The 24,342-nt window shown below is 37.1% G+C and overlaps 1 protein-coding gene across 1 annotated transcript; it reads left to right on the forward strand.

The window, feature by feature from the left end:
• Positions 1-1,272: 1,272 nt before the first annotated feature.
• On the forward strand, positions 1,273-24,076 carry Pi15 (peptidase inhibitor 15). Its single transcript, XM_004660557.2, has 6 exons — positions 1,273-1,390; positions 1,908-2,202; positions 18,336-18,454; positions 19,417-19,549; positions 19,664-19,779; positions 23,872-24,076. Exons 2-6 carry the CDS (start codon positions 1,930-1,932, stop codon positions 24,005-24,007), a joined length of 777 nt encoding a protein of 258 aa, XP_004660614.1. The 5' UTR covers positions 1,273-1,390; positions 1,908-1,929; the 3' UTR covers positions 24,008-24,076.
• The last annotated feature ends 266 nt before the right edge of the window (positions 24,077-24,342 follow it).

The following is a 24,342-nucleotide window of genomic DNA, read 5'->3' on the forward strand; positions in this document are numbered from 1 at the left end:
GAGGCCACTCAGACTTCAGGGGATCCAGCCTGGAGTTATACTAGGAAACTTGCCATCTTCTCTAATGTGCTGCATCCTCATCTCTTCTATGAGTGTGAATTCACCCCATGTATCTCCTGCTGAAGCCCACAGGGAATGACACGATGAGCAGAATGGACATGTAAGAATGAGCCCAAAATGAACAGCGGGTATTTTCCAGGACACCTCTTAGGACTGGCTGTAAAGGGACCAAAATTTTTTAATAGGAAAATAATACATGACATTTCTGAGGATCCTTTCAAAACAGATTATGGTGGTATGGGCAGTCCTGGCTCTGGCTTTGCCTGATGAGTTTTGCTCCCTTGTCATCCTCCTAACAAGATACTGTGACTGATGGTGGCTGCTGCTGCTGGCTACTGTTATATCCCTTGTGGCCTCAGTGCTGTGCCCTCTGATACTATTGACTAGGAAACTCAGCTGCTCCATGCTTAATATTTCAACTATATGCTTCTAAACCTGAAACAGATGTTATCTTGGCTATTGTCATTTGCCTCACATTTCAATTCACATTTTATACAGAGCAGGTAAAAAACAGGTAGTTTTCTGACTTTATTAGAGAATTGAAAAAGGAAAGAGGAATAAGAGAAGGCAAATAAATGCATAAATTATGGGAGTCAAGCCACATGGAGACAAACTACACTCACTTGAGCATCATTACCCTAATATCATGCGTTATAGTCTGGCTACTACTCGTTTGCCTGGCATTCCTCTGGAATCCTATTTGTGGCCACCCAGATTAACTGTGTGAGCTGATCTCTTGATTTAATGTCAGCTTGCCTTTCCAGCTCCTATGTCATTTACTGCCATTAAAAAATGCACTGCCTGTTACTGAACCATCTGTGTTTTCAAGAACCCACGGTCTTTAATTCTTTTTTTCTTTCTTTCAATCTTTTTTTTTTTTTTTTTTTTGGTATGGGAACTAGGAACTACAAAATATCAAATAAGAAAAACTAGCAAGTTACAGAAAATGCAGAGGCCCAGAGAAAAGGGGTTTGTCTGCTATGGTTGTCCTGTGTAAGCTGTGGGTGTGACTCAATTTCCTCACCACCCACATAAAAAGGTTGCCACCCAATCACTTTTTTTTTTTTTTTTTTTTTTACTATCCTAAACCCCTCCCCTTTGATTTTGGCTAAGAGAGACCCTTAGAAAGCCTGCCCTTTCTGGACGTTGCAAACTGACATATAAAAGCTGTTAGCTGCTTCTCTAGCCAGCAGCATTCAAACCTTGCAGGCTTTTGCTCTCTGAGAGCTTGTAATAAGACACACGCCTCTTACAAGAGTTCATGCTACAACATAACAAAGAACCTTACATTTTTGGAAGAGCAGTATATTCATTTTGGCATTGTGCAGAGGTAAGCTATTTGGCTCAACTACATTAAACTGCATGCATTGATTGTAAAGTAGCTTACATATTTTTGGCAACCAGACTGGATAATTATACTACTTTGTGTATGTGCTCTGTCACTTGGTATACATGTATGTCTGGGAGACTTTATCAGCACATTTGCTGTTGCTACCTGCAATGTATTTTTCTTCTGTACTCTCAAGGTGGACCTCAATTCCTACAGATTATGCCAGTGGAAACAGATATGCACCAATGCATTTTGTAAATCAGGCATTCGGGGCAAAGGGTTCACATTCACTTCAGGATGGGTTGTTATGCTGTTTATTTTTCTCTAGCCCTAGAATACTTCTCTTAAAGAGTCTGCCTCATAACACAACCAAATGAATAGAGATAGCTACTATAGATTTTGTCCCTGAGGCTTGAATTCAACATTTGTTTGGATTTGGGGAGAATGACAACTCAAAGAATGCTCACAACTGATGACGTTTTAAATTCATACCCTCTGGCTCTATTTTGTTTTCAAGGACCCTAATTTCCCTACTCAAAATGATAGCAATCACTGCCGTCAGCCCGGTGCTTCTCTTGTCCCTTCTCTGTGAAACAAGTGCCGTCATCTTACTCAATTCCACTGACTCATCACCGCCAACCAATAATTTCACTGATATTGAAGCAGCTCTAAGCGCACCACTAGATTCTGCGGATATTCCCAAAGCCAGGCGGAAGCGCTACATTTCGCAGAATGACATGATCGCCATTCTTGATTATCATAATCAAGTTCGGGGTAAAGTGTTCCCACCAGCAGCAAACATGGAATATATGGTAAGAGGAATTCTTTCTTCTCTGGGTTTTGAGTGAAAAAGCTTTGATTTGCATGTGAGAACAACCTAAAGGGACCACAAGTATTTGTGTGTCAAAGCATATGGGGGTCCAGGTTTTATATGCCTAATAATGTTAAATGCCATTCTATCATAGAATTAAAGTGTTTGTGTGTGCGTTTGAGAGAGAGAGAGAGAGAGAGAGAGAGAGAGAGAATAGAATTTTCTACTAAGAGCTCTCTCTGATGAGCCACATCTTATACAAGGAACATAGAGTGTTAACTGTTCACATTTGGAAGGTCTGCTTTTTTCAAAAAGAAGTTCCCATGGAAATTTCAGCTTTCTGAATCTAATAGTCCTACTTCCCAGCTAAAACATTTTTCAAGACTACTTCTTGAAATGAAAAGTTTCATGTGCATGATTTATTCCTGGGTAGGTGTCCCTTCCCTTTCTTGGACAAAGCTCTCTCTGACGCTAATCATTTGCATTGTAAGAGAACAAGCTGACTCTTTCCTGCTCGTGATTTAATGCTTTGTTGTTCAGATAACAGTGAGACCAGTGCAGTTTTTTTTTTTTTTTTTTGTACACGGTTCCAACTTGCCATGAACACATTCTTTGCTTGCTCTTAAAAATAGACTCTATGTTTAAATATTTCACATAAAAAGTAAAATATATATATATATATATATTAAGCTGATATTAAAAGTAGAGTTTTGCTAAAGTTTATTTTTGGTTTTGAATCTATGCAAGGCTATGATTTAAAGTCCTGTATATACAAGAACACAGTTTAGAGCCTGATTAAGGCCATGCAGATCACCAATATGGTAGTTTTGAACTGAGGTGGAGGAGGTGGTAACAGTAATTTTATAAGTGCTAAACTAAAAGTTGGAATTTCTATCAGATTCTAGATTCATCTATTTTATATAAATGAGGATTTACTGCTTGTAGGTAGGTGCCAGTAGAGTTGCCAAATAAATCTAAGACAGTCACAGTTCATAAAATCCAACTTAGACTCTGAAAATACATTTTGCTAGGTTTTATCAAGGAACAAAGAGGGCATACTCAATCCTGGGAATCCTGGGAAAGGCAATCATCTCATGGCTAAGATTAGGGGATCTGGAATCTACATATCAGTGTTCAAATTTGAGTCCTGTCATATGTTACATGAAAACTTGAACTTCATTGTGTTTCATTTCTATCATTTCTAAGATGAAATAAAGGTAATATTTGCTATATCAGATTGCTATAAGGAACATATGCATTGAGAAGCAGAACAATAAGAGCAGAGCCAACAGAGAAATAGTTGTTCAATAAACCTTAATTTTGACTAGTTTCTTCAAACTTTCTGTGAAAGGTACCCAGTAAGACCTAAAAACCAGAAACAATTACCCATATGCAAAAGGCGTTTCTCAAAAGTGCTGTAGACATACTAAAATGCATCAAATATGTTTATTAGGTCACTATAGGTTATGAAAGAAATATGCACTGTATCCTATGTGTGTTCAGGCAGGCATAGTATCCAGATGATAGGCCTAGGGAACACTGTCAAGCTGGGAGCACATTGTTAAGCATGTTAGGGTGAAGACCAAGACCCTGAGCCAGCTTCGGTGGTGGGCTCCTCTTGGTTCAAATCATGACTATGATGTTTGCTTTAAGGCCTAGCACAAGTTCCTCAATGAATCTAAAGACCACTTCCCTATCTATTTTCTTAAAATTAGAATAACAGTGTCCATAATAACCAATAGAAAATAACTAATATTATAATGCATTTCTCTATTTTAATGATATTGAGAGCAGAAAGGTCACCATGGGTAAAGACATAGGTGGGTACAATAGAATAGAAAAGTTGAAAATATTCATATTTTTCTCATTATATTCACTCCGTTTATCAAGGATTAAGTCACTCCACATTCATCTATTTAATTGCTTCTATGTGCCAAGGTACTTGCTAATTGTTTCCATAGATGATCTCATTTGATAGCCCACATTCTCCATGTGAGGTTGAGATTGTGATCTTTACAAATGAAATCACTTACAAAAGTTAATGCCTAAACCAAGGTGGTATGGATAATGAATGCCATTGCTGGAATTAGGGTCTCGATATGTAATTCAAAATTCATATTCATGTTGGGGGATTCATGTTCTCTTGAATCATTAGGTCTAGCACATTACCATTGACAGGAATACCCTGGGTGCAAGATTATCTTTATGTCCTTTCTCAAAATGACAGGTGAAGCCAAATATTATCCATGTTCTGATTATCATTACTTCCTTATTATTGTCTTCTCAAATATCTGAAACCCCTGCACATGATTTAGTTTGTAAGAACCCAAACCAATGGTAATTATATAGTACCTAGTCATAAAATTTTCTTAGTTTCAATGAAATAATGACAAATAATAGTCAGAAAAGTATGTTCTATGAAATAAAGCAAAGACTGTCTCAAATATCTTTGCAAATACCAAGCATACAGCTTAATTGCACAAGTATTCATTTACTATTTATTGAGCATGTGCTGGATGCTGGCACTATTTCAAGCATCTGAGGCACATTGATAAATAAAAAAATAAGTTAAAAAAAACCCCTGACTCCTGGTGGTAATCAAACAACAGGCCAGATAAATCAGTCAATCAACATAGTATATTAGAAGGTGATAATTTTATGAAGAGTAGTAAAGTGTGTTGTGGTGAGAATCACTTACTTACGTGGGCTGCCAGGGAAGAACTTAGTGATAATTTACTTAGAGCAGGTAGAGAGAGGATCAGCCACACTCATAGAAGAGGGAGGCATACTGTAAGGGGCAGATCAAAGGCCCAGAAGTGGAAGGAGACTGATCAGAACATTTAGAAAAGTGTGTTCATTTTTGTGTCTCTTGACTCACTCAACCAGTGGAAACATTTCCCCTTCATGTTCCCTCATGACGAGACTGGGTGGAGGTGTAATACAAAAGTGGTGTGGATGGCTTATAATTCTCAAGGTTAAATAAAAAATATAGTTCTCAGTGGGACACTGTTTACGTTTAGTTTAACTTGTTCAACACTGATTTGGATTGCCATCAGTTGGAAAGCTAGCTCAGTTCCATGTTGCTGAGGACATCCCTCACTATGACACTGCTTCACAAATTCTGGTGCTCTGAGTCACCAGCTGCATGTTCAAATTGTCTTCCCTGGTAGTACTACTCAGTATAGCCTCACCAAAGATGGCCTTCAGCTCTTCACCTATTCTAACTGCACCCGCCTGCTTTGCAATACCTTGCATCAACAATTCCCCTAGCCTTCTCTGCCTGTTTCTCTCAGATCTCCTCTTCCATTTACTCCTTTGTGTATAATCCTATGCACTCCTTATTAAATTTAGTTGAAATCCCAATAAATTGTTATATGTTTATTGTTAGCCCACTTGTAACACATGATATATATATATATATATTAGTAGTTTCTCATCATATTTTTTCTCACACACCTGAAATAAAATAAATATTTCATTTAAGCCAAAAATATCTCTTAAAATTAAGTAGCACTTATTTCAGAGTATAAAAGTAAAGCAATGTCTTTATTGAGGCATTGACATATTGTTCTATAACATTTCCCTTGGCTATATTACCTGGGACTTACATACAGTGCTTGAAATATTTAATTTTCTAAGAAAGCATCTTTTCACAGGAGCAGTAATATAGACAGAACCTAAAATGTCAAGTGGAACCTCTTTGCTCTTGGATTCTGTTCTTCAATTAGTTTGTTGAATAATTGCCAGGATTCTTTGGACATCAACTGCTTTTCATTCTTCCTAAGGGCAGCTTAAACCATGACTTGAAACCACAAACCACACTAGTTTCTTAGAATAAAAATTATTCCCAAAAGTATGAATTTGCAAAACTCACACAGAGTAAAATTTGTAGGATGTTCACTGATTCAAAACAATTACATAAAAATAATTTAAAAATTTTTGAAGCTTGTCCATGAGAGTAAGAGAGCCAAAGAGTGAAATCTTTGTCTTTTAAAGTATAAACAGTACAGGGAAAACAAAACAAATAGGAGGGAAACCACTAAGCATATAATTCACTGCTGCATGAGACTGATATAATGAAGTGGTACAAATTCCATGGAAGAGTCAGAGGGGAGGAAGTGATAATCTCCAGTTGGCAAATCATGAAAGGCTCCTTGGAGGAGGAGCATTTGAGATAGATGCTTGGGAAGGGGCATGCTGGCTGAGGTCTCAGGCCAAGCAATACATGAACAGAAGTACCAGCAGAATAAAACTATAACACTTCAGTCTTAATTATGAGGAGCTGAAGAAAAGATTGAGGATGATTTGATATCACAGCAATTGGGAAGTGAAGTTTGACAGCAGGATCAAAAAGGCACCTTAGACATTGTCAGAGAAAGTCACCAGAGAGGAAGTGATTTCTAAAATGGGGCATCAAATGATCAGGAAGAGGCAAAGAGGAATTGCTTAGCTACACATACATACAGTGACAGGTAGGAAGAAATAACTCAATTGTATTACACGAACCTATAATCTTTATAGAATGGGGGAGGTGAAATCAGGTTAGGGACAACATGACCATGTTGATGGAAATAAACTTGTAACTAAACATCTTGTAACTGGAAAAAAAAAAATAGTGTAATATAACATCAAGAAGCTAAAATCACTGCATTGAACAAATGTATTATTGTTTGGTGCTTGGAAAATATAATTTACAAAGCTCAAAAATATGATTTTTTGGAAAAGAGCAAAATATTGGCAACCAAGTTGTAACAAGTCATAAAGTAACAGCATGACACAAATGAATGAATGGAGAATAGACTAGGCTATCCACAGAAAGAGCCACACACTGTTCCCTTAAAATGCTGATTTATGACATGGGAATAAGTAAAATGCTGATTTCACTTATCTAGGTTATATGTAGAAGAGAATGTGGGCAATGCAAGCTTTAACTTTTCTGCTTTCTTCAGTAACTGAGTAAGCATTTGTGGTGTTGTGCTAACGCTGAGGCAGAAGGATCGCTGCAGGGTGAAGTCACGCTCAGTTACATAGTGAGTTTCAGGCCCGCCAGAGTGACATAGGATGTCTTTGTCTCAATAAAATGATCTCTCTCTCTCTCTCTCTCTTTCTCTTTTAAATGATGATTGTCCCAGGTGACACATCTCCTCTCATTTGGAAAAAGTAACTTAATTCTCTTCTTAGAAATGCAGGGAGTTTGTTGTGTCTAAGGTAAATCTCTTCAGTGAATGCTTCTGTGACCACTAGGAGGCCTTGTGAGACGCCTGCCAGAGAGCCCTGAGCTGAGCCGGCCAGTAGGGCTCTGCTCCAGAACGCGCGGCTCTGCATTCCTCTGTTGCTTGTGGAACCTTCAGCGTCTTGGCTTCCAGTGGAGACTGGCACATTCTGTAGGAGCTCTCTTCCAAGGTGCACACTGATGACTATTTCATTTCCACCAGTGAAGAAGGTGGTCACCTTGAAGGTCATTTCCTTCCTTCCGTTCAGTCTCCACATGTGGAGCCAGCTGAAAGCAAGATTTTGTTTGTTAGCATTCCCATTGTAGGTTGTAAGAAGTGCAAATGTAAAAACATAATATCTCATCTCATGTGATTAAGAACCTGTGACGCACATATGAGCCACCTATATGACAACTGTGAGTCCTAGCATTCAGTAATGCTGTTTGGGTGGCAAATAACATTTGATCACATACATAAACAGAGAAAAATATTTTATTGTGTTCCCATTGAGTGTATGTAGAACTGATCATCACTTCTGTCCCACAGATGATATCATGAAATATGTGAGAGACAAGTAAGTTTGTTGGTTAGTATGTGCCATTCAATATTTTGTCCCCTTGTCCACAATACAAATTCACATGCCTGCGCTTGCTGAGGGGTCAATGGGAAGCAGAAACACTCTGACAGGAAGTACTGTGGCTAGAGTAGGAAATAGACAAGGCAGCATGCTGAATGCTAATGTAGGATAAATGCAGTATACCCTGAGAGTACAAGAGAAGACCTGGGCTTTGCAAACATGGATTGAAGTAGTAGAGTTTTCTAAAAGGAAGGGTGCTAAATTTTAATTTAAAAAAATGTCATACAAGAGGGAGCTAAGAAAAGAGGGACCATGTAGTTGATATATAAGGGTGTTCAAACAAGGCAGATAATATGTTCAACATGTCGACAAGCACTTTGTATGGCAAAGGTTTAGTGTGTGAAAGAATTAAGTATTACAAAGTCTGGGTGGGGTTAACATCAAGAACCTTGATGGAATTTTATTACAGATCAAGGGAAGTATTGAAGGTTTTAGCTGGGAAGCTACATCATCGTATTTGCTTTTCAGAAAGGTCATTGTGACCACAGGATAAGGTGGGATTGGAGAGAGACAGAATGTCCAGTCCATGCTGTCATGACAGTCTGGGTGAGAGATAATTGAAACCTGAACTATATTTGAGGCAAGAGGGATGCAACAAAGCGAGTGGGAGCTACAACATATTTTGGAGGTCAATTCAGAAGGAAGAAGTGATTTGTATGATGAACCAGAAAGAGACTTTATAAGATGGGGCAGTCAAGGACAATGTCTCTGCTCTGAGACCATTTGAGTTTCTCTGACTCAGAGAACACAAAATAAAGAACAGGTTTTAGGAAACCTTTAAGTGGCAACAGACAGTCTCCAGAGACTATATCTATGGAGATGAATGAAGTACACAGGTTGGGGAAGAGTACATTCTTCTACTGAAGAATTCCATTTGGAATGAGAATATACCCAGTTAATCAATAGAGGCCACTCTGTATGAAGCTGGCAGGGTAGCATGATTGATACACCATAGATGAGTGAATTCATGTCTGAAAACGGATTAAGACATGTTTATAAGAAAATGCCATTCTTCAGGAATGAGTGCTGAGATGTAAGTCACATTTAATCCAAATCTGCTTCAAGAACTCAAGTAGCACCAGGCTACCTTGACACATTCAGAATAAGATGCTTTGGAAACATCAAAGAACTTCTGAAACAGTCTGACTCGTTGGTGCCTGGAGTTGAATACAACTGAAAGCCATATAATAAAGAATGAGTACTCATTCAATGGTTATAACTTGAGGTCTTTGGTTTTCGGAGAATTTCTGAACAATAGCATGGAAATATAGCCAAGGAAGATAAAAGCCAATACTTAAAACAAGTCAAAAATAAGAAGAGAGAGAGAGAGAGAGAGAGAGAGAGAGAGAGAGAGAGAGAGAGAGAGAGAGAGAGAGAGAGAGAGAGAGAGAGAAAACAAAAAAACTGGCAAAATATATAGCCTAAACTGAGGTTTGGAGGGATTGGGATCTGAAGGTGTCCAATCTATGCTCTCTGTAGTATCTGAAGTCAGGTATGAGGCATTTGAGAACTGGATCATGTTAATCCAATTCTCACACTTTATTCTTCACACGTGTAAATTAGGCCAGGCCTGTTTTTCTTTTATCCTCTCAACTAGCATAACCCCTGTGGCACTCACCTGCTACATCACTTGGCTCTCAGGCTGCTTTTAGGTTTTCCTTCCTGGATTCTTCTTTGTCTGTTCCACTCCATGCCAGGCTGCGAGGAGTCTCAAGGGCTGGCCTGCTCCTTCTTGCAGTGGGTATCAACACAGAGGAATTGTGGAGTCTTCCTCTCTGAATTGAGTGACAGTGTTCTGAGTTTCTGCTGGATTTTTTTTTTTTGGGGGGGGGTTCAAGGTAGGATCTCACTCTTGCCCAGGCTGACCTGGAATTCACTAGGGAGTCTCAGGGTGGCCATGAACTCATGGCAGTCCTACCTCTGCCTCCAAGTGCTGGGATTAAAGGCGTGCACCACCACACCCAGCCTGCTGTGGTTTTTATACCTATTTTTTTTTTTTCCTGTCATTCTGACTGCTAATAGCCACCTTAGGGTTAGCTCATTCACATATCAGCACACAGCTGGTCTCTGATCATGGCCCTTTGTTGCCATGGTGATGTTGTCATTGCTGGGCGAGTGCCTCATTTCTACTGAGTGTAATTGTTACTAACATCTCAAGTTGTGTTTTTAGGATAAACTTTTCATGAAATCTCTTAAAATTTCACATCATGTACTTCAAAAGAAAACATTCCAAAAATGTTACCTAAGGACACAAAACAATATTTTTTTTCACAAAATTGCTACAAATTTATATTTCATGATTTAGTTAAATCTGAACATTTTACCAAATCTGTGTCTGCACATTTTTGGGAGAGTAGGCAGTATACATATGCAGAAAGACATCTGAGCTATTCTGACAAGTGGGCAGGGCAAAATTTTGGGGTTTACATGTGTATCACAGGACAGCTTAAGGGCTACAAAATCCATTTTTAGAATATTGTGATACAGAGTCAATGAAATAATGGTAACATATGAAAATACCTTCCCAACGCTGTTACTCTACTACCTTTTTGGTGTGTATATAGTGCATGCATATGTGTGTATGGATATGTGCACACCATGCACAGGTGTGCAGATGCAAGAGGCTATCATGTGTCCTCTTCTTTTGGGCTTTTACCTTATTTTTATGAGACAGAGCTCACTGAACATTGTGATTACTGGGGTTTTGTTGTTGTTGTTAGATTAGTTAACTAGTGAGCTCCCAGGATCCTTCAATCTCTGTCCCCTCATGGCAGGGTTACAGGCATGTGAGACCATGCTTGGCTTTTGACATGGGTGCTGGGGAACAAAGTCAGGTTCTCCACTATTAAATGTCAGCCAGTGGGTATAGAGTTATCCCCAAAAGGATGATCATTGCTAGAATGAATCAATAGTTAAAATTTAAAGATCATAAGTTAAATGCTGATTTAAGACAGAAAATTCATCTTTCAAAACTTCCGCAAGAGTCTGCCATCCAAGTACTCACCAGGCCAGACTCTGCTTAGCCTACAAGATCAGACAAGATCCCATTCTTGGGCTAGTTGGATACAGAATTTCCTGTATGTATTGCATTTGGAAGACATCAATGAATATTTTCATGTGAGAAAGATTGCTCTTCCTATGGTCTTTCCACCCTTGAAAACCAAATAGAAAATCTGTTTCTTGGTAGTGCTGCAGGTCTTTGGATAGCTATTAACAAGAATGAAAATGTCTATATCACTGATTCCCAATCAACAAGCTCTTTCTCAACAACCAGATTTTTTAGATGTTAAGTAGCTACATACATATATTCTTCCATTATGTGTGCTGCCAACACATGCTTTGAGGAAAGGTCTTATAAAAATATTTGATTTCTGGGCTGGAGAGATGGCTTAGCAGTTAAGTGCTTGCCTGTGAAACCTAAGGACCCAGGTTCAAGGCTCGATTCCCCAGGACCCACGTTAGCCAGATGCACAAGGGGGCGCACGCGTCTGGAGTTCATTTGCAGTGGTTGGAGGCCCTGGCACGCCCATTCTCTCTCTCTCTCTGCCTCTTTCTCTGTCTGTCACTTTAAAATAAATAAAAATAAACAAAAAATATTTTTTTAAAAATATTTGATTTCTGAAAGTGTCCCTTCATTTTTGTGCTCCATGATTGAGTTCCAAAATGAGTGCTTAGCCTAACCAATGTAGTGTAGTCCATTATCTTGAAATTACCTTGCAGATTCTGTTGATTCATATTCTCATAAACTTAGTTGGGCTGGAGAGATGGCTTAGTGGTTAAAGTACTTGCCTGCAAAGCCTAAGGACTCATGTTTGACTCTCCAGGTCTCATGTAAGCCAGACACACAGTGACACAAACACTTACTGTCACACATATGCACAATGAGGCACATGCATCTGGAGTCTGATTGTAGTGGCTGGAGGCCCTGGTGCGCCAGTTCTCTCTCTCTCTGTCCCTCCCCCTCTCGCATTGAAAAAGAGGCCAGTCTGCCGGGCATGGTGATACATGCCTTTAATCCCTGCACTCGGGAGCAGAGGTAGGAGGATTGCTGTGAGTTCAAGGCCATCCTGAGACTACATAGTGAATTCCAGGTCAGCCTGGGCAAGAATGAGACCCTACCTTGGAAAACCAAGAGGCCAGTCTATAAATAAATAAATAAACAAACTATGTTGCATGGAGGTCTAATGTGTGTTTTAAAAGCAGGTTTGATGGAAAGGGATTGCCAAAAAAATCTTTAATTTCTTATTTTAAAAACTTTAGTTACTTAAAAAGATATGTATATGATCCATAATAACTGGCATCTAAGTTAATAAAGCCACTTAGAGTTCTACTTTCTAAGTATACATCAAGATTTCTAACTTTGGAATTTTGACTTAATAGGTCCAGGATTGGGCTAAGTATCAACCTTCTTAATGGTTCTTGAGGATATTCTGCAGTCATTTCCCTGGTGTGAACTCTAAAATGTCTGTTAAGAACAATCATAGATTATAGTTCAAAACTTAACTGATGATTGTGTATGTGACTGAAATATTCACTAATTTGTCAAGAGACCATATACTAAAAGAAATAACACATTAAAGTGAAAGAAGAGTTACTCGCTTCCATGTTTATGTAGTGCCTGATTTTGGAAAACACATGGACAACGATAGTGAGATACAGATGTCTCTAACACGGGATGAGCCTTACTTGGGAATGTGTTTCATTGACTAAGAAGACTTCAAAAGAAGCAAAATTTTAAGTGTCACATATTTGGAGGGTGTGTCTTCTTTATAATTTATAATTATTCTTTGGTTGAGGTTTGGGGCAAAGATAGTTTGAAAGTTATTCTTTTTTTCCATCATCCATGGGTACTAAGTGGGAAGAAAATTGTCAGTATTAACACAGTCATGATGATAATAAGACCTTTTGTAGGTCATAAGTGCTAAAAATGACCCAGTTCCCAGCTGCTAAAAATAGTGCATCTTGTTTGCTTGTTTTTTTTTTTTTTCAAGGTAGGATTTTGCTCTAGCTCAGGCTGACCTGGAATTCACTATATAGTCTCAGAGTGGTCTTGAACTCACAGTTATCCTCCTACCTCTGCTTCCCAAGTGCTGGGACTCAGGGCACGTGCCACCACTCCCACCTTCAAATAGTACATCTATTTTATAGATTAAGGCATCAACTTGGAGTCAGGTGTGGTGGTGCACACCTGTAAACCAGCACCAGGGCAACAGAGGTAGAAGGATAGTGGGTTCCATAGTGAAAGTTTGTCCCAAGGAGTGGAGGGGAGAAAAAAAAAAAAGAAATCTACATAGAGATAGTACTCATCTTATCTAAGAAGAATTTTCACTGTCTTCATGTAATAAATTCTTAGAATCCTTTCTCCTTCGCAATTTTTAAAACACAGTATGGCTTCAGGGAATGCTGCTTTAATTAGGTCCCCTTAACTCTTCCAACCACTCTTACAGGTAGTACCATTTGAATATTATTTAATTAATCAAATCAATGCTCCAATTTTCGAGATCTTTTCTGATTACCATCCCCCTTACCCCTCCCTAGCTTACCCAAGATTCATGACTATCCTCTTAGTTCTTATATACTTAGTTCCCTTCATTGGTCATTTCTCAAGCATTTCAATCTACTAGGTCCACCAACTGTGGAGTTGCCCTTGTTTCAAACTTTTGGCTGTCCTCAATAAAAATAATTTGTTATCACTTAATAACTTAAGCAAATAAGGAGTATTTTCCCAAACTAACAAAGAGGATAAACTGGCCTTATTTATTGAAAAACAGGAACAAAAAGTTGTCTATGTAAAATTCCTTTTCAAGATGTTATTTTAAGAAATACCCACATATATGTCCAAGACAATAAAGGTTTGTAGAGCATATCATAATTGTCTCCATCCAATACCATTGTCTCCAAAAATTCAAAGTGTATTATTCCTCACATTTTAGCTTCAATTTATTAAGGCTTTTGTTCTTTTCATGTAAGTGGGATTTATTTTAAAAATTTTATTAACAATTTTCATACATAAGCATAGCATAATTTGATCCTAATTTCCTGCAAATACTTTCTCTTGTCCCCTCTTGCCCATCCCTTTTCATTGAACTCCTTCTTTCCAACTAGAACCTCTTTTATATTGATGACTGTTTTCTTTCTTGCCCTACTTTATCATCCATGTTGAGATGTTAATGAGCTCAATTTTGCACAGGTTTTGTGGGGGTAGTGACAGCCTAAAAATATCATATTTATTTAATGTTTGTCACCCAAGAATTAAGTGATTGAACTACTTGTAAATTTAATATATTTTTGTTTTATGACTTCATTTGATTTGATAATGATCTTTTCCATATTTTTAAGTAGTTCACCTAAGTCAAGAAATTGTGAAACTTATGTTCCCTTAAATATCACCATACTGTTTTAAGACTATGTCAGACTTCCTTATCATGTTCATCTTAAAAGTCACAAATGATAATAATGATAAGTATGTATTTTATATTGAAAATATCAGATTGTATGTTGGGTTGGGGAAATTATTCAGTTAGTAAAGTTTTTGCTTAAAAGCACAAGGCCTGAATTTGATTCCCAGTACCATGTAACAAAAGCCAAATGTGGTGGTGCACGTTTGTAATCCTAGTGCTGGGAAGCAATGAATGACATAACATGTCCATGGTGTTTACTGGTTAGCTGCTCTGACCTACGTTGTTGAGCTTTAGGCCAGCAAGATACCCTGTCTCAAAAATTTGGCAGTGATAGCTGATATTGTCCTTTTACCTCTGCACATGCATATGTGTACACACACACACACACACACACACACACACTACTTGCTACTACAATGGGCCATGTTTTCTTTACCATTACAAATTTTAGTTAAAGCAAGCAAGAACACATACCTAACCCAAAATAGCTCATCTTTTTATAACTTTAAATGTTATCCTTCAATTACTACTATATTTAATTATTGTCTTTGGAATGAAAAATGTCACCAAACAAATCTAGGGTTATTTTTCCAAGTAATGGTGAAGGTTACTTCCCTCTTTGAAGCTATTTCTTTTTGGCTAGGATTTCAGACAGTTTCAGATGTTACATTGGTTTATGATCCTGGCTGGTTACTATGTTGAAGATCCCGACATTTAAAGACAGGTGGTAGGACAACTTCTTGTCTGAATTGGATTAATTTTTTAAAGAATATTTCATTTGTTTGAGAGAGAGAAAGAGGCATATATATCTAGAGAATAGATGCACTAGGGCCTCCAGCCACTACAAATGAACTCCAGATGCATGTGTCCCCTTGTGCATCTGGCTTACGTGGGTCCTGGGGAATCAAACCAGGGTCCTTAGGCTTCACAGGTAAATGCCTTAACTGCTAAGCCATTTCCCCAGTCCTGGATTAGATTAATAGTAATATACGATTCTTTTGTCTACTTTTAAGAGCCAGTAAACTCCTAACCTTCATCCATACAGCAACATTCTTTGATTCAATTTTGTATTTTTTCAGCTCAAAATCTCACTAAGCTTGTTAGGAATTCTGCATTCCTTTCATAGTCTTCTTATCTCTTAGGGTCATAACCCTTCCAGATATTTCAGTGACATCAATTTGAATTTTGGATCTACCTTAGGTCTTTGCCTAAGTGGCTTAACGTCTTGTAGTTTATAGATTAGGTACCCTGCGCAGTTCAAGATATCACCTAAATTTATTACTAAATAGAATAGTTCATGATAATATTTCAGTAAAAGCTAATTCAGTCCATTTATGAACTGATCTACTAAATGACTCTTAGCAGCAAAGAAAACCATTTGGGGCAACAGAGCAGACCTATAAGACTATGCCTATGTTACTCCACCGTGTATCATTTTTGTTTTATGAATTGTTTAATCATAATGCATAACTTCTTGGTACTATAAATGTTTTTGTACATTCATATATAATACACTTAATTATTGCCTCATCCTTAGAAAGAAAAATTTGAAGTGTTTATAAATAACTGTAAAAAAAAAACCTCTTATCTATTTAGAGTGGTAAGAACTAGAAAAATAGAGTGTCGAAGCTGTTTGTAAAAATGCTAAGTAAGCCGGTTGTGGTGGCACATGCCTTTAATCCCAGCACTCAGAAGGCAGAAGGTGGATGGATCACTGTGAGTTCAAGGCCACCCTGAGATTACATAGTGAATTCCAGGTCAACCTGGGCTTCATAAAGGTCCAACCTAAGAAATAAATCAAAGAAAAGAAAATGATTTTCAGACAAATCCATCTTGTATATCGCCCATAACAAGTTCAGAAATTTATAACCAAAGTCAAATGCTAAGTCAATTTACAACTCCATTCTCTGAATTTGAAGTTGTTAAATACATTCATATTATTATCCAGAAAACACTTATTTCAATTTAGAGCTTCTGGGTAGACAAGAACAGATCACACTCAACCACTGTTCTTTATATGTTCTAAATCTTCTGTTAAATTTCCTATATATTTTTTTGTTTGTGTGTGCAAATGCCTGCATTTGTGTGTACATGTGTGTCTGGGCTGTGTGTTATTGCCTATGTGTGTGTGCAGATCCTTGTTCTCCATGTGTATAGGAAGACAGAGTAGAATGTAAGGCATCCTCTTATTACTCATCTGTGTATTGCCTTATGACAAGTTCTCTCTCTCTCCTCTCTCTCTCTCTCTCATTCTCTCTCCCTGGAGCTGCTATTGTTCACCAGCCCTGGTGATTCTCTAGTCTCTACCCCCTACTGGCTTAAATTACAGACACATGAGTGGCCATATCTAGCTTTTTATGTGGGTTCTGACGAGTATAACTCAGCGGTCTTCAGGCCCTCAAGCTTGAGCAGCAAGTGCTCTTAACAGTTGAGTCATCTTTTCAGTCCAGTCCCTATAGTTTTTATTTTAATCTTGGGGTTTTTGGAGGTAGGGTTCCACTTTAGCCCAGACTGACCTGGAATTCCCACTGTAGTCACAGGCTGGCCTTGAACTCACAATGTCCCTCTTACCTCTCCCTCCCTAGCGATGGGGTTTGAGGCATGCATCATCTTGTCCATATTCTATAGTTTTTAAATAAAGTTATGATTGCTTATTATTTTTTTATTTTTAAAAATAGTTTTATTTATTTATTTGCAAGGAAAAAGAGAGAGGAAGAGAGGGATAGTGAGAGCAAGAGAGAGAGAATGGGCATATGGGAATTCTTGCTTGTTATTTTTAAAACTCAAAAAGTTTATAATCTTCATTAATTTAAATGCCACTGGAGGGCTGAAGAGATTGCTTAAAGTGCTTGTCTGCAAAGCCTAAGGCCCCATGTTCAACTCTCCAGATCCTGTGTGAGCCAGATGCATAAGTTGACACAAATGTGCAAGGTTGCATGTGCATGCAAGGTGGCACACATGTCTGGAGTCTGATTGCACTGGCTGGAGGGCTTAGCACTCTAATTCTCTTTTAAAAAAAACAAAAATAAAAAAAATAAATGCAAGTTGAGATTAAAAGCATAAACCATATGCCCATCTTTACCTGGGAGTTGTAACCAATGGGAAACTAACAGCAAATGCAGATCTCAACTATGCCAGAAGATATACTATATCTCCTGAATTTCAAAGCTGTCTACTCAAGGTTGACCTTTACTTCTTCAGAATATGGGTGTGTGAGACTCCATAGTGAATTCCAGGTCAGCCTGGGCTAGAGTGAGACCCTACCTCGAAAAATCAAAAAACAAACAAACAAACAAACAAACAAACAAACAAACAAACAAACAAACAGAATATGGGTGTGAGTTGTACCTGAGGATAAAGAGGCAAGAAAGAACATAACACAGGTGGAGGGATTGCTTAGAGATTAAAGCATTTGCCTGCAAAGCCAAAGGACCCAGATTCAATTCCGCAGGACCCATGTTAGCCAGATGCTCAAGGTGGTACACCTGCTTCTGGAGTTCATTTGCAGTGCCTGGAGGCACAGACATGCTATTCCCCCTCTCTCTTTCTCTTCCTCTGTCAAATAAATAAATAACTAAAAATGAAATAATAAGAAAGAAAGAGAATAACACCTTTGCTTTCCCCCATAGTAGGCATTATTTCCTTAAAGTCAAAAAGAGACAATGAAAGCACTTATTTTCACTTCTCTGTGATGATCTCCGAAAGTTCACTTCTTATATATTTACATAGGAACATACAACATGCACATTAGTAATACTAAACATGTCTTCATACCAAAATCCCATACAATCATTGTGAAATTTCTCAGGTATAAATTTTTTGGTTTATCTTTTATATACACAATGTTTAGTTAGCTATATTGACTTTTTCTAATGCCCTACAGGTTTGGGATGAAAATCTGGCAAAATCTGCAGAGGCATGGGCAGCTACTTGTATTTGGGACCATGGACCATCTTATTTGCTGAGATTTTTGGGTCAAAATCTGTCTGTACGAACTGGAAGGTAGGAAGCAATTTCACTGACAAAGTTATCTATGCAAGTTTATTAATTATGGATTCTAAGGGAGAATGAAACCAATTTTGAGTAATAACATAAAATATGTACTGAATGATGTAAATCAGACATTCAATTTTGGCCTATGAATATCTTGACATCTTCAAGAATTATGTAACTAGCTCAAAAGGCCAAATAAGACTGGCTTTCCCTCTTTCCCTTGGAATATCCTCCCTAAGTTTGCATTTATCATTGGACCCATAAACTTAGATAGATTTAACATTCACTCTATCTTGTCTGCTCCAGGAAAAACTCCCTGACTTTGGCAAAAGCCACTGTGTGTGTGTGCATGTGCACGTGAATGCATCTACACCCAAGATTTCCATAGCTGTATATACCTGTCTATAAATAAGGAAACTAGTAGATAAGCAAATAAATAAATTAGAAAATATCTACATAGATCTTCATATATCTGAGGGACAAGGCAATTCCCACTGATAGGATTATTTTGTCACCACTGTGAAATGCCATTATCTGTCATCCCATAATCCTGTTATAAGTGGTACTATTATTAAAGTTAAGGAGGTTCAGATTTAAGGAAACCAAAGAACCAAGTGCTAGTATTCTGATTTATTTCATTTATGTAAACCTAGATTGTATTTTTTTAGTTTTGACAGAAGAAATTTTCTACATGAATTAAACAAGAATTGTATTATTCTTTAAATATTTGCATTTTCTGTTTTCAAAATAGCCCAACACATACTTAGATACACACAGGATCTGTGAGTATTTTCGTGCTTTGCTTTTCTTGGAGTGAAAATAAGGAAAATATCCTCATCTATTCAATGATGTCAGCAATTGTGAGGAGTTGTCATGAACGTTGAGTATAATGAATAATCTTTTAAAATGAGCACACTATGTATTACCAGTGCTGTACTGAGTTCTTTTTTGTTTTGTCTCTTGATATGTAGATATCGCTCTATTCTCCAGTTGGTCAAGCCATGGTACGATGAAGTAAAAGATTATGCTTTTCCATATCCCCAGGATTGCAACCCCAGGTGTCCCATGAGATGTTTTGGTCCCATGTGTACACATTATACTCAGGTTATTTCAATTGCATTGTTATTTGTTGATCCATATTTAAAAAAATTGCTTTATTATTTTTGTAGATTCTCATTTTTAAATATAATACTAGAAAATATTGCTTTACATTTGCAGATGGTTTGGGCCACTTCTAATCGGATAGGATGCGCAATTCATACTTGCCAAAACATGAATGTCTGGGGATCTGTATGGCGACGTGCAGTGTACTTGGTATGCAACTATGCCCCCAAGTAAGTACCCAGTTGAGTTCCATTTATTTCCTGGATCCTTAAGTGATGCTTAGCATCTCCAGTAAGATGACATTTTTTTTTTAATATTTTTTTTAATTTTTATTTTATTTATTTGAGAGCGACAGACACAGAGAGAAAGACAGATAGAGGGAGAGAGAGAGAATGGGCGCGCCAGGGCTTCCAGCCTCTGCAAACGAACTCCAGACGCGTGCGCCCCCTTGTGCATCTGGCTAACGTGGGACCTGGGGAACCAAGCCTCGAACTGGGGTCCTTAGGCTTCACAGGCAAGCGCTTAACCGCTAAGCCATCTCTCCAGCCCTAGATGACATTTTTTGACACTTGGACAAGTACAAGTGAGCTGCAGGACCTCTAATCCTCAAGCTTACCATCATTCCCACATCCCCAAAAAATGATTAGGTAGAAAGTTTCTTTACACTGGAACCTTGGGCTAAAATCATAAGAAAAACTCTTTCAAATTCCTGACAATCACTAAATTCTCTTAACCATCTTTCCTCTGTCATGATAAATGTATTTTTGACAGCTAACTAAAAGTCATCAAGAGCCAGGCATGGTAGCACATGCTTTTAATCCCAGCACTTGGGAGGCAGAGGTAGGAGGATCACTGTGAGTTTGAGGCTACCCTGAGATTACATAGTGAACTTGAGGTCAGCCTGGACTAGAGTGAAACCTTACCTTGAAAAAACGAACAAAAAAATAAATATGAAGTCATCAAGAAATAATCTTGTAGGACAATACTATTTTATTATTCTAATCTTTAAGTATTAAATATTGTCTCACCCTTTTCACTTTTTTCCTCATGTTTTAGATTAAATAAAATAGTAACACCATCCTATGGCCTACATAAAATGTAGAAATTTATCAAATATTACAAACTGTCATCATATTTTTATATTCTTCATAGACATCAATAAACATTTGCCAACACTTGATAAAATGACTTCTTGATAACAATAACTCCTTAGATGATAAACTGTTCCAATATTTATACAGACTTCTATTCTCATTTGGAATAAGTAACAAAATGTGCAAAGGATTTATGAATCTCTTGGTGTCTTCCAAAGTAAGTCCCAAATACTTCTCCAGCTTTTAGAGCACAGGGAGTGAGGAAAAAATATGTCATGAATAACCATATTAGTCATTGATAAACTGGTGTGCCAGGGAAAGAGCTATTGCAGTTAGGAAAATAGTAAATTTTTCTGATGTCCCATCTTCATAGACATTACAATTATGAGAGTAGAAACAGTAGAATGTCTGTACATTGCTTTTAAAAGACATTGAAATGTTATGTTTGTTTGGTAGTTATAGTTTCATACTTAACATGAAACTTCCTATATTAAGCTTTTACCCTTCTTCCTGGCATGAGCTAGCCAAGTAGTAAAAATTGTCAGACATTTTGTGTTTCTTCCATTTAACTCTTTTCTTTGGCCAAACAAATTGAAGTTTTCTGATATTTTAAATTATTTTAATGGTCTAAGAAATTAAGATACCATGTTAACATAATATATTTTAGTGCTAATAAAAACATTTTTCTGTAACTATGTATTGAAACCTTTTTAATTCTTGGTTAAGTGGGCAGACATAATTCTTCCAAGGCCATTTGAAGTTATCTATAGCTTTAGTGGAAAAAAGAAGAAGGAAAGAAGAAAGGGAGGAGGAAGGGAAAAAGGAGAGAAGAGGGAGGGGAAGAGAAGGAGAAAGGAAATGAGAGAGCTATAACTAGATATGAAATAATGAATAATAGATCACTTGACCAATTTACTATTGAATATTATTATTCTAGTAAATAATATGAATGATTTTTGTAAGAGTTCATAATATAAAATCATTCTGGATATGATAGCCCTGTGACTTTGTTACCAAAAATGTGCTTAATAGTTTAAACCCCATCTCATTTTGTAATATTTGTAATATGAATAGTTAGTTAGCAACACTTTCAGTTAATAAATACATTTTTGTAGAAAAGTCTGAATTTTTGACTGGATTTGTTGGGTATCCTGTGGAAGCACTTCATTCTTACTCTGGGTTTTATTTATGTATAAAGCAGATTAGGCTTTTTTATAACTTATCTATTATGAGCCTATGTTCTTCCCCAGATTTTTCCATTAATAACAGAATTCTTTCATGACCATTTAATTTCCTTCACATCACTTTCTAGATGAGTATTTTTATGAGACTGACGCGCTGCCTACTGCGCTAATGAGGCACCTTAGATGAGTATTTTTAAATACAATAGTCTCTGATCACCATGGTACCGAAAATACACTTGTTGCCATCATTTTCATAATTTAAAGAGTTTTCAAGTATTTTTAGCTATTATAATTGGTGAATTGGCTTCTCTGTTATGATCATGGCTATCAAGACAGTGAAATCAAAATATTGACAGAACAAAGTAGGTAAATATGTTGGTCATTATAAAAACAAACAACAACAAAAAGAAATGGCCTTAACTGAAAAACTGAGTAATAATGTACGAATATATGGAAAAAGATCTGGGGACCACTTTAATTCCTCTGAGCTACTACTTTTACTATGAAAATAGTACTTTCCCTAAGTATTTATTTGATAAAGATTGGAATCTTAAACATTTTGTTATTTTTGAAACAAATATTAGGCTTATGAACATTTGTAACGTACTTTATTGTGTGCATTGGAACTTCTTAAACATTTTATTGTAAATATAGTGACTTCATCCTCTTTTATTCATTTCTTAGCCTACCAGTAAATATTAAGTATTTTAATTGCCATATGTTAACTATACACAATAAAGCGTTTTATGATGATATTTTTGTTTGTGTTCATGATTCCTCCCCCATTACCCTCTCCTAATCCCCTCCCACACCCACTGCTCCCTACACTCTTTCCAACCAGTTTGCCTTCCAGTTAATATCTTTTTCCTTTTTGGTAACTCAAATTGTTTTATTACAATTGCTCACAAGCTCCCAATTGAGAGATTATTTGTAGGAGCATGATTTCCTTACCAGTGACTACATCACTAAAGAAATGATCACTCCTCTTCTAGTGACCAGTAACTCTCTACAGATATTCAGCAAAGAATGGGGCCACACGTGTCTATCTCCACTCATGCCCCAAGTTAGGATGTTGACAGTCCCAATACTAAGCAGGTCTCACATTGGCAGTCACCTCTGCTGTGGGAGTGAGTGCAATGGTGGTGCCATGCTCAGAAGGCAGCATTTCACCTCATGCCATTCCTTTCTCCAGCTCTCACATCCTTCCCAACCTCTCTTTCCCAATGTTCCCTGAGTATTCTCTAGAGTAGTATAGATATTCAATTTATGGCCAAGCATTCAACAGTCCTTTATTCTGGGCATTTTGACAAGTTATGAGCCCATGTAATATAGTTAATCACTTTCAACTGCAAAAAGTAGCTCAGGGCAGCATTATGAGTATGAATCACATTTATCTGTAAGGCAATTTGATAGACACATTACATTCATTTCACAAATAATCAGAAGTAGCTTTACTACTAGGGTTCGTGTCCTCCTTATCAGTGGCCACCAGTTTTTGATCAGGTTTACAGTGCCCAACACGGGTCCCCCTTTGGAGTGGGTCTCAACTCCAATCAAAGAGTGGTTGGTCTTCTCCACTGCTGACATACCATTACTGTACCAAATGGTACATCTTGCTTGTAAAGTCAGTAGTGCAGCAATACTAAATATTTTAAAATAGCTTTTAGTATGACTTGAAGAATAGTAACTGTACATGGCCGTGACTTATGTTGTGCTCTAGAATGCTGTCAGAGAGGGAGACAGATACTGAGTATAGAATGAGCTTGCTGTTCCATGACATGATGCCATCATACATTGTGGGAGTTCATTTTTTACTTGTAAATTAATATGCTATTAATTTACTCAGAGAGAAAGTACTTCAAAAACAAAGAATGTATAATAGGTGACCATATAAATAAGAAATGGATGTCAATACTTTCTAAAATGAACTTCTTTAAAATACTGTATTGCCATATGTCAATATTATATAAGCATGTATGTAAAATTGATTTACATTTTTAATGGGTAAACAGCAGCAATGCCCATTTTTCTTTTGTCTTCTTAGGGGTAACTGGATTGGAGAAGCACCATATAAAGTAGGAGTGCCATGTTCATCTTGTCCCCCAAGTTATGGTGGAGCATGTACCGACAATCTCTGTTTTCCTGGAGTAACATCAAACTACCTATACTGGTTTAAATAAGCTTACATTTTTCTAAAAGAGATACAATGGTTTCTGGGACTCATAGGCATCTATATATATTGAATATATTTTATTATAATCTTGTTTTCATTTTAGTATTCATTTGTATAATATTTGTCTATGGTGTTTAATTTTTGAATGTTGTTAAACATTCATTTCTATATGAATTTAAATCTAAATTAACATATTGTATATGTAGTATGACATAGTTAATTGATGCATCCAATTCCAAAAATTACATTCCAGGGGAATCTTATCATCATATTCCTTCAGAATAAAATATGTGCTCAAACTGTAACTTGTATGTTCATATATGTATATATATATATATATAT

The sequence above is a fragment of the Jaculus jaculus genome, chromosome 2 (genome assembly GCF_020740685.1).
Source record: "Jaculus jaculus isolate mJacJac1 chromosome 2, mJacJac1.mat.Y.cur, whole genome shotgun sequence".
Taxonomy (NCBI): Eukaryota; Metazoa; Chordata; class Mammalia; order Rodentia; family Dipodidae; genus Jaculus; species Jaculus jaculus.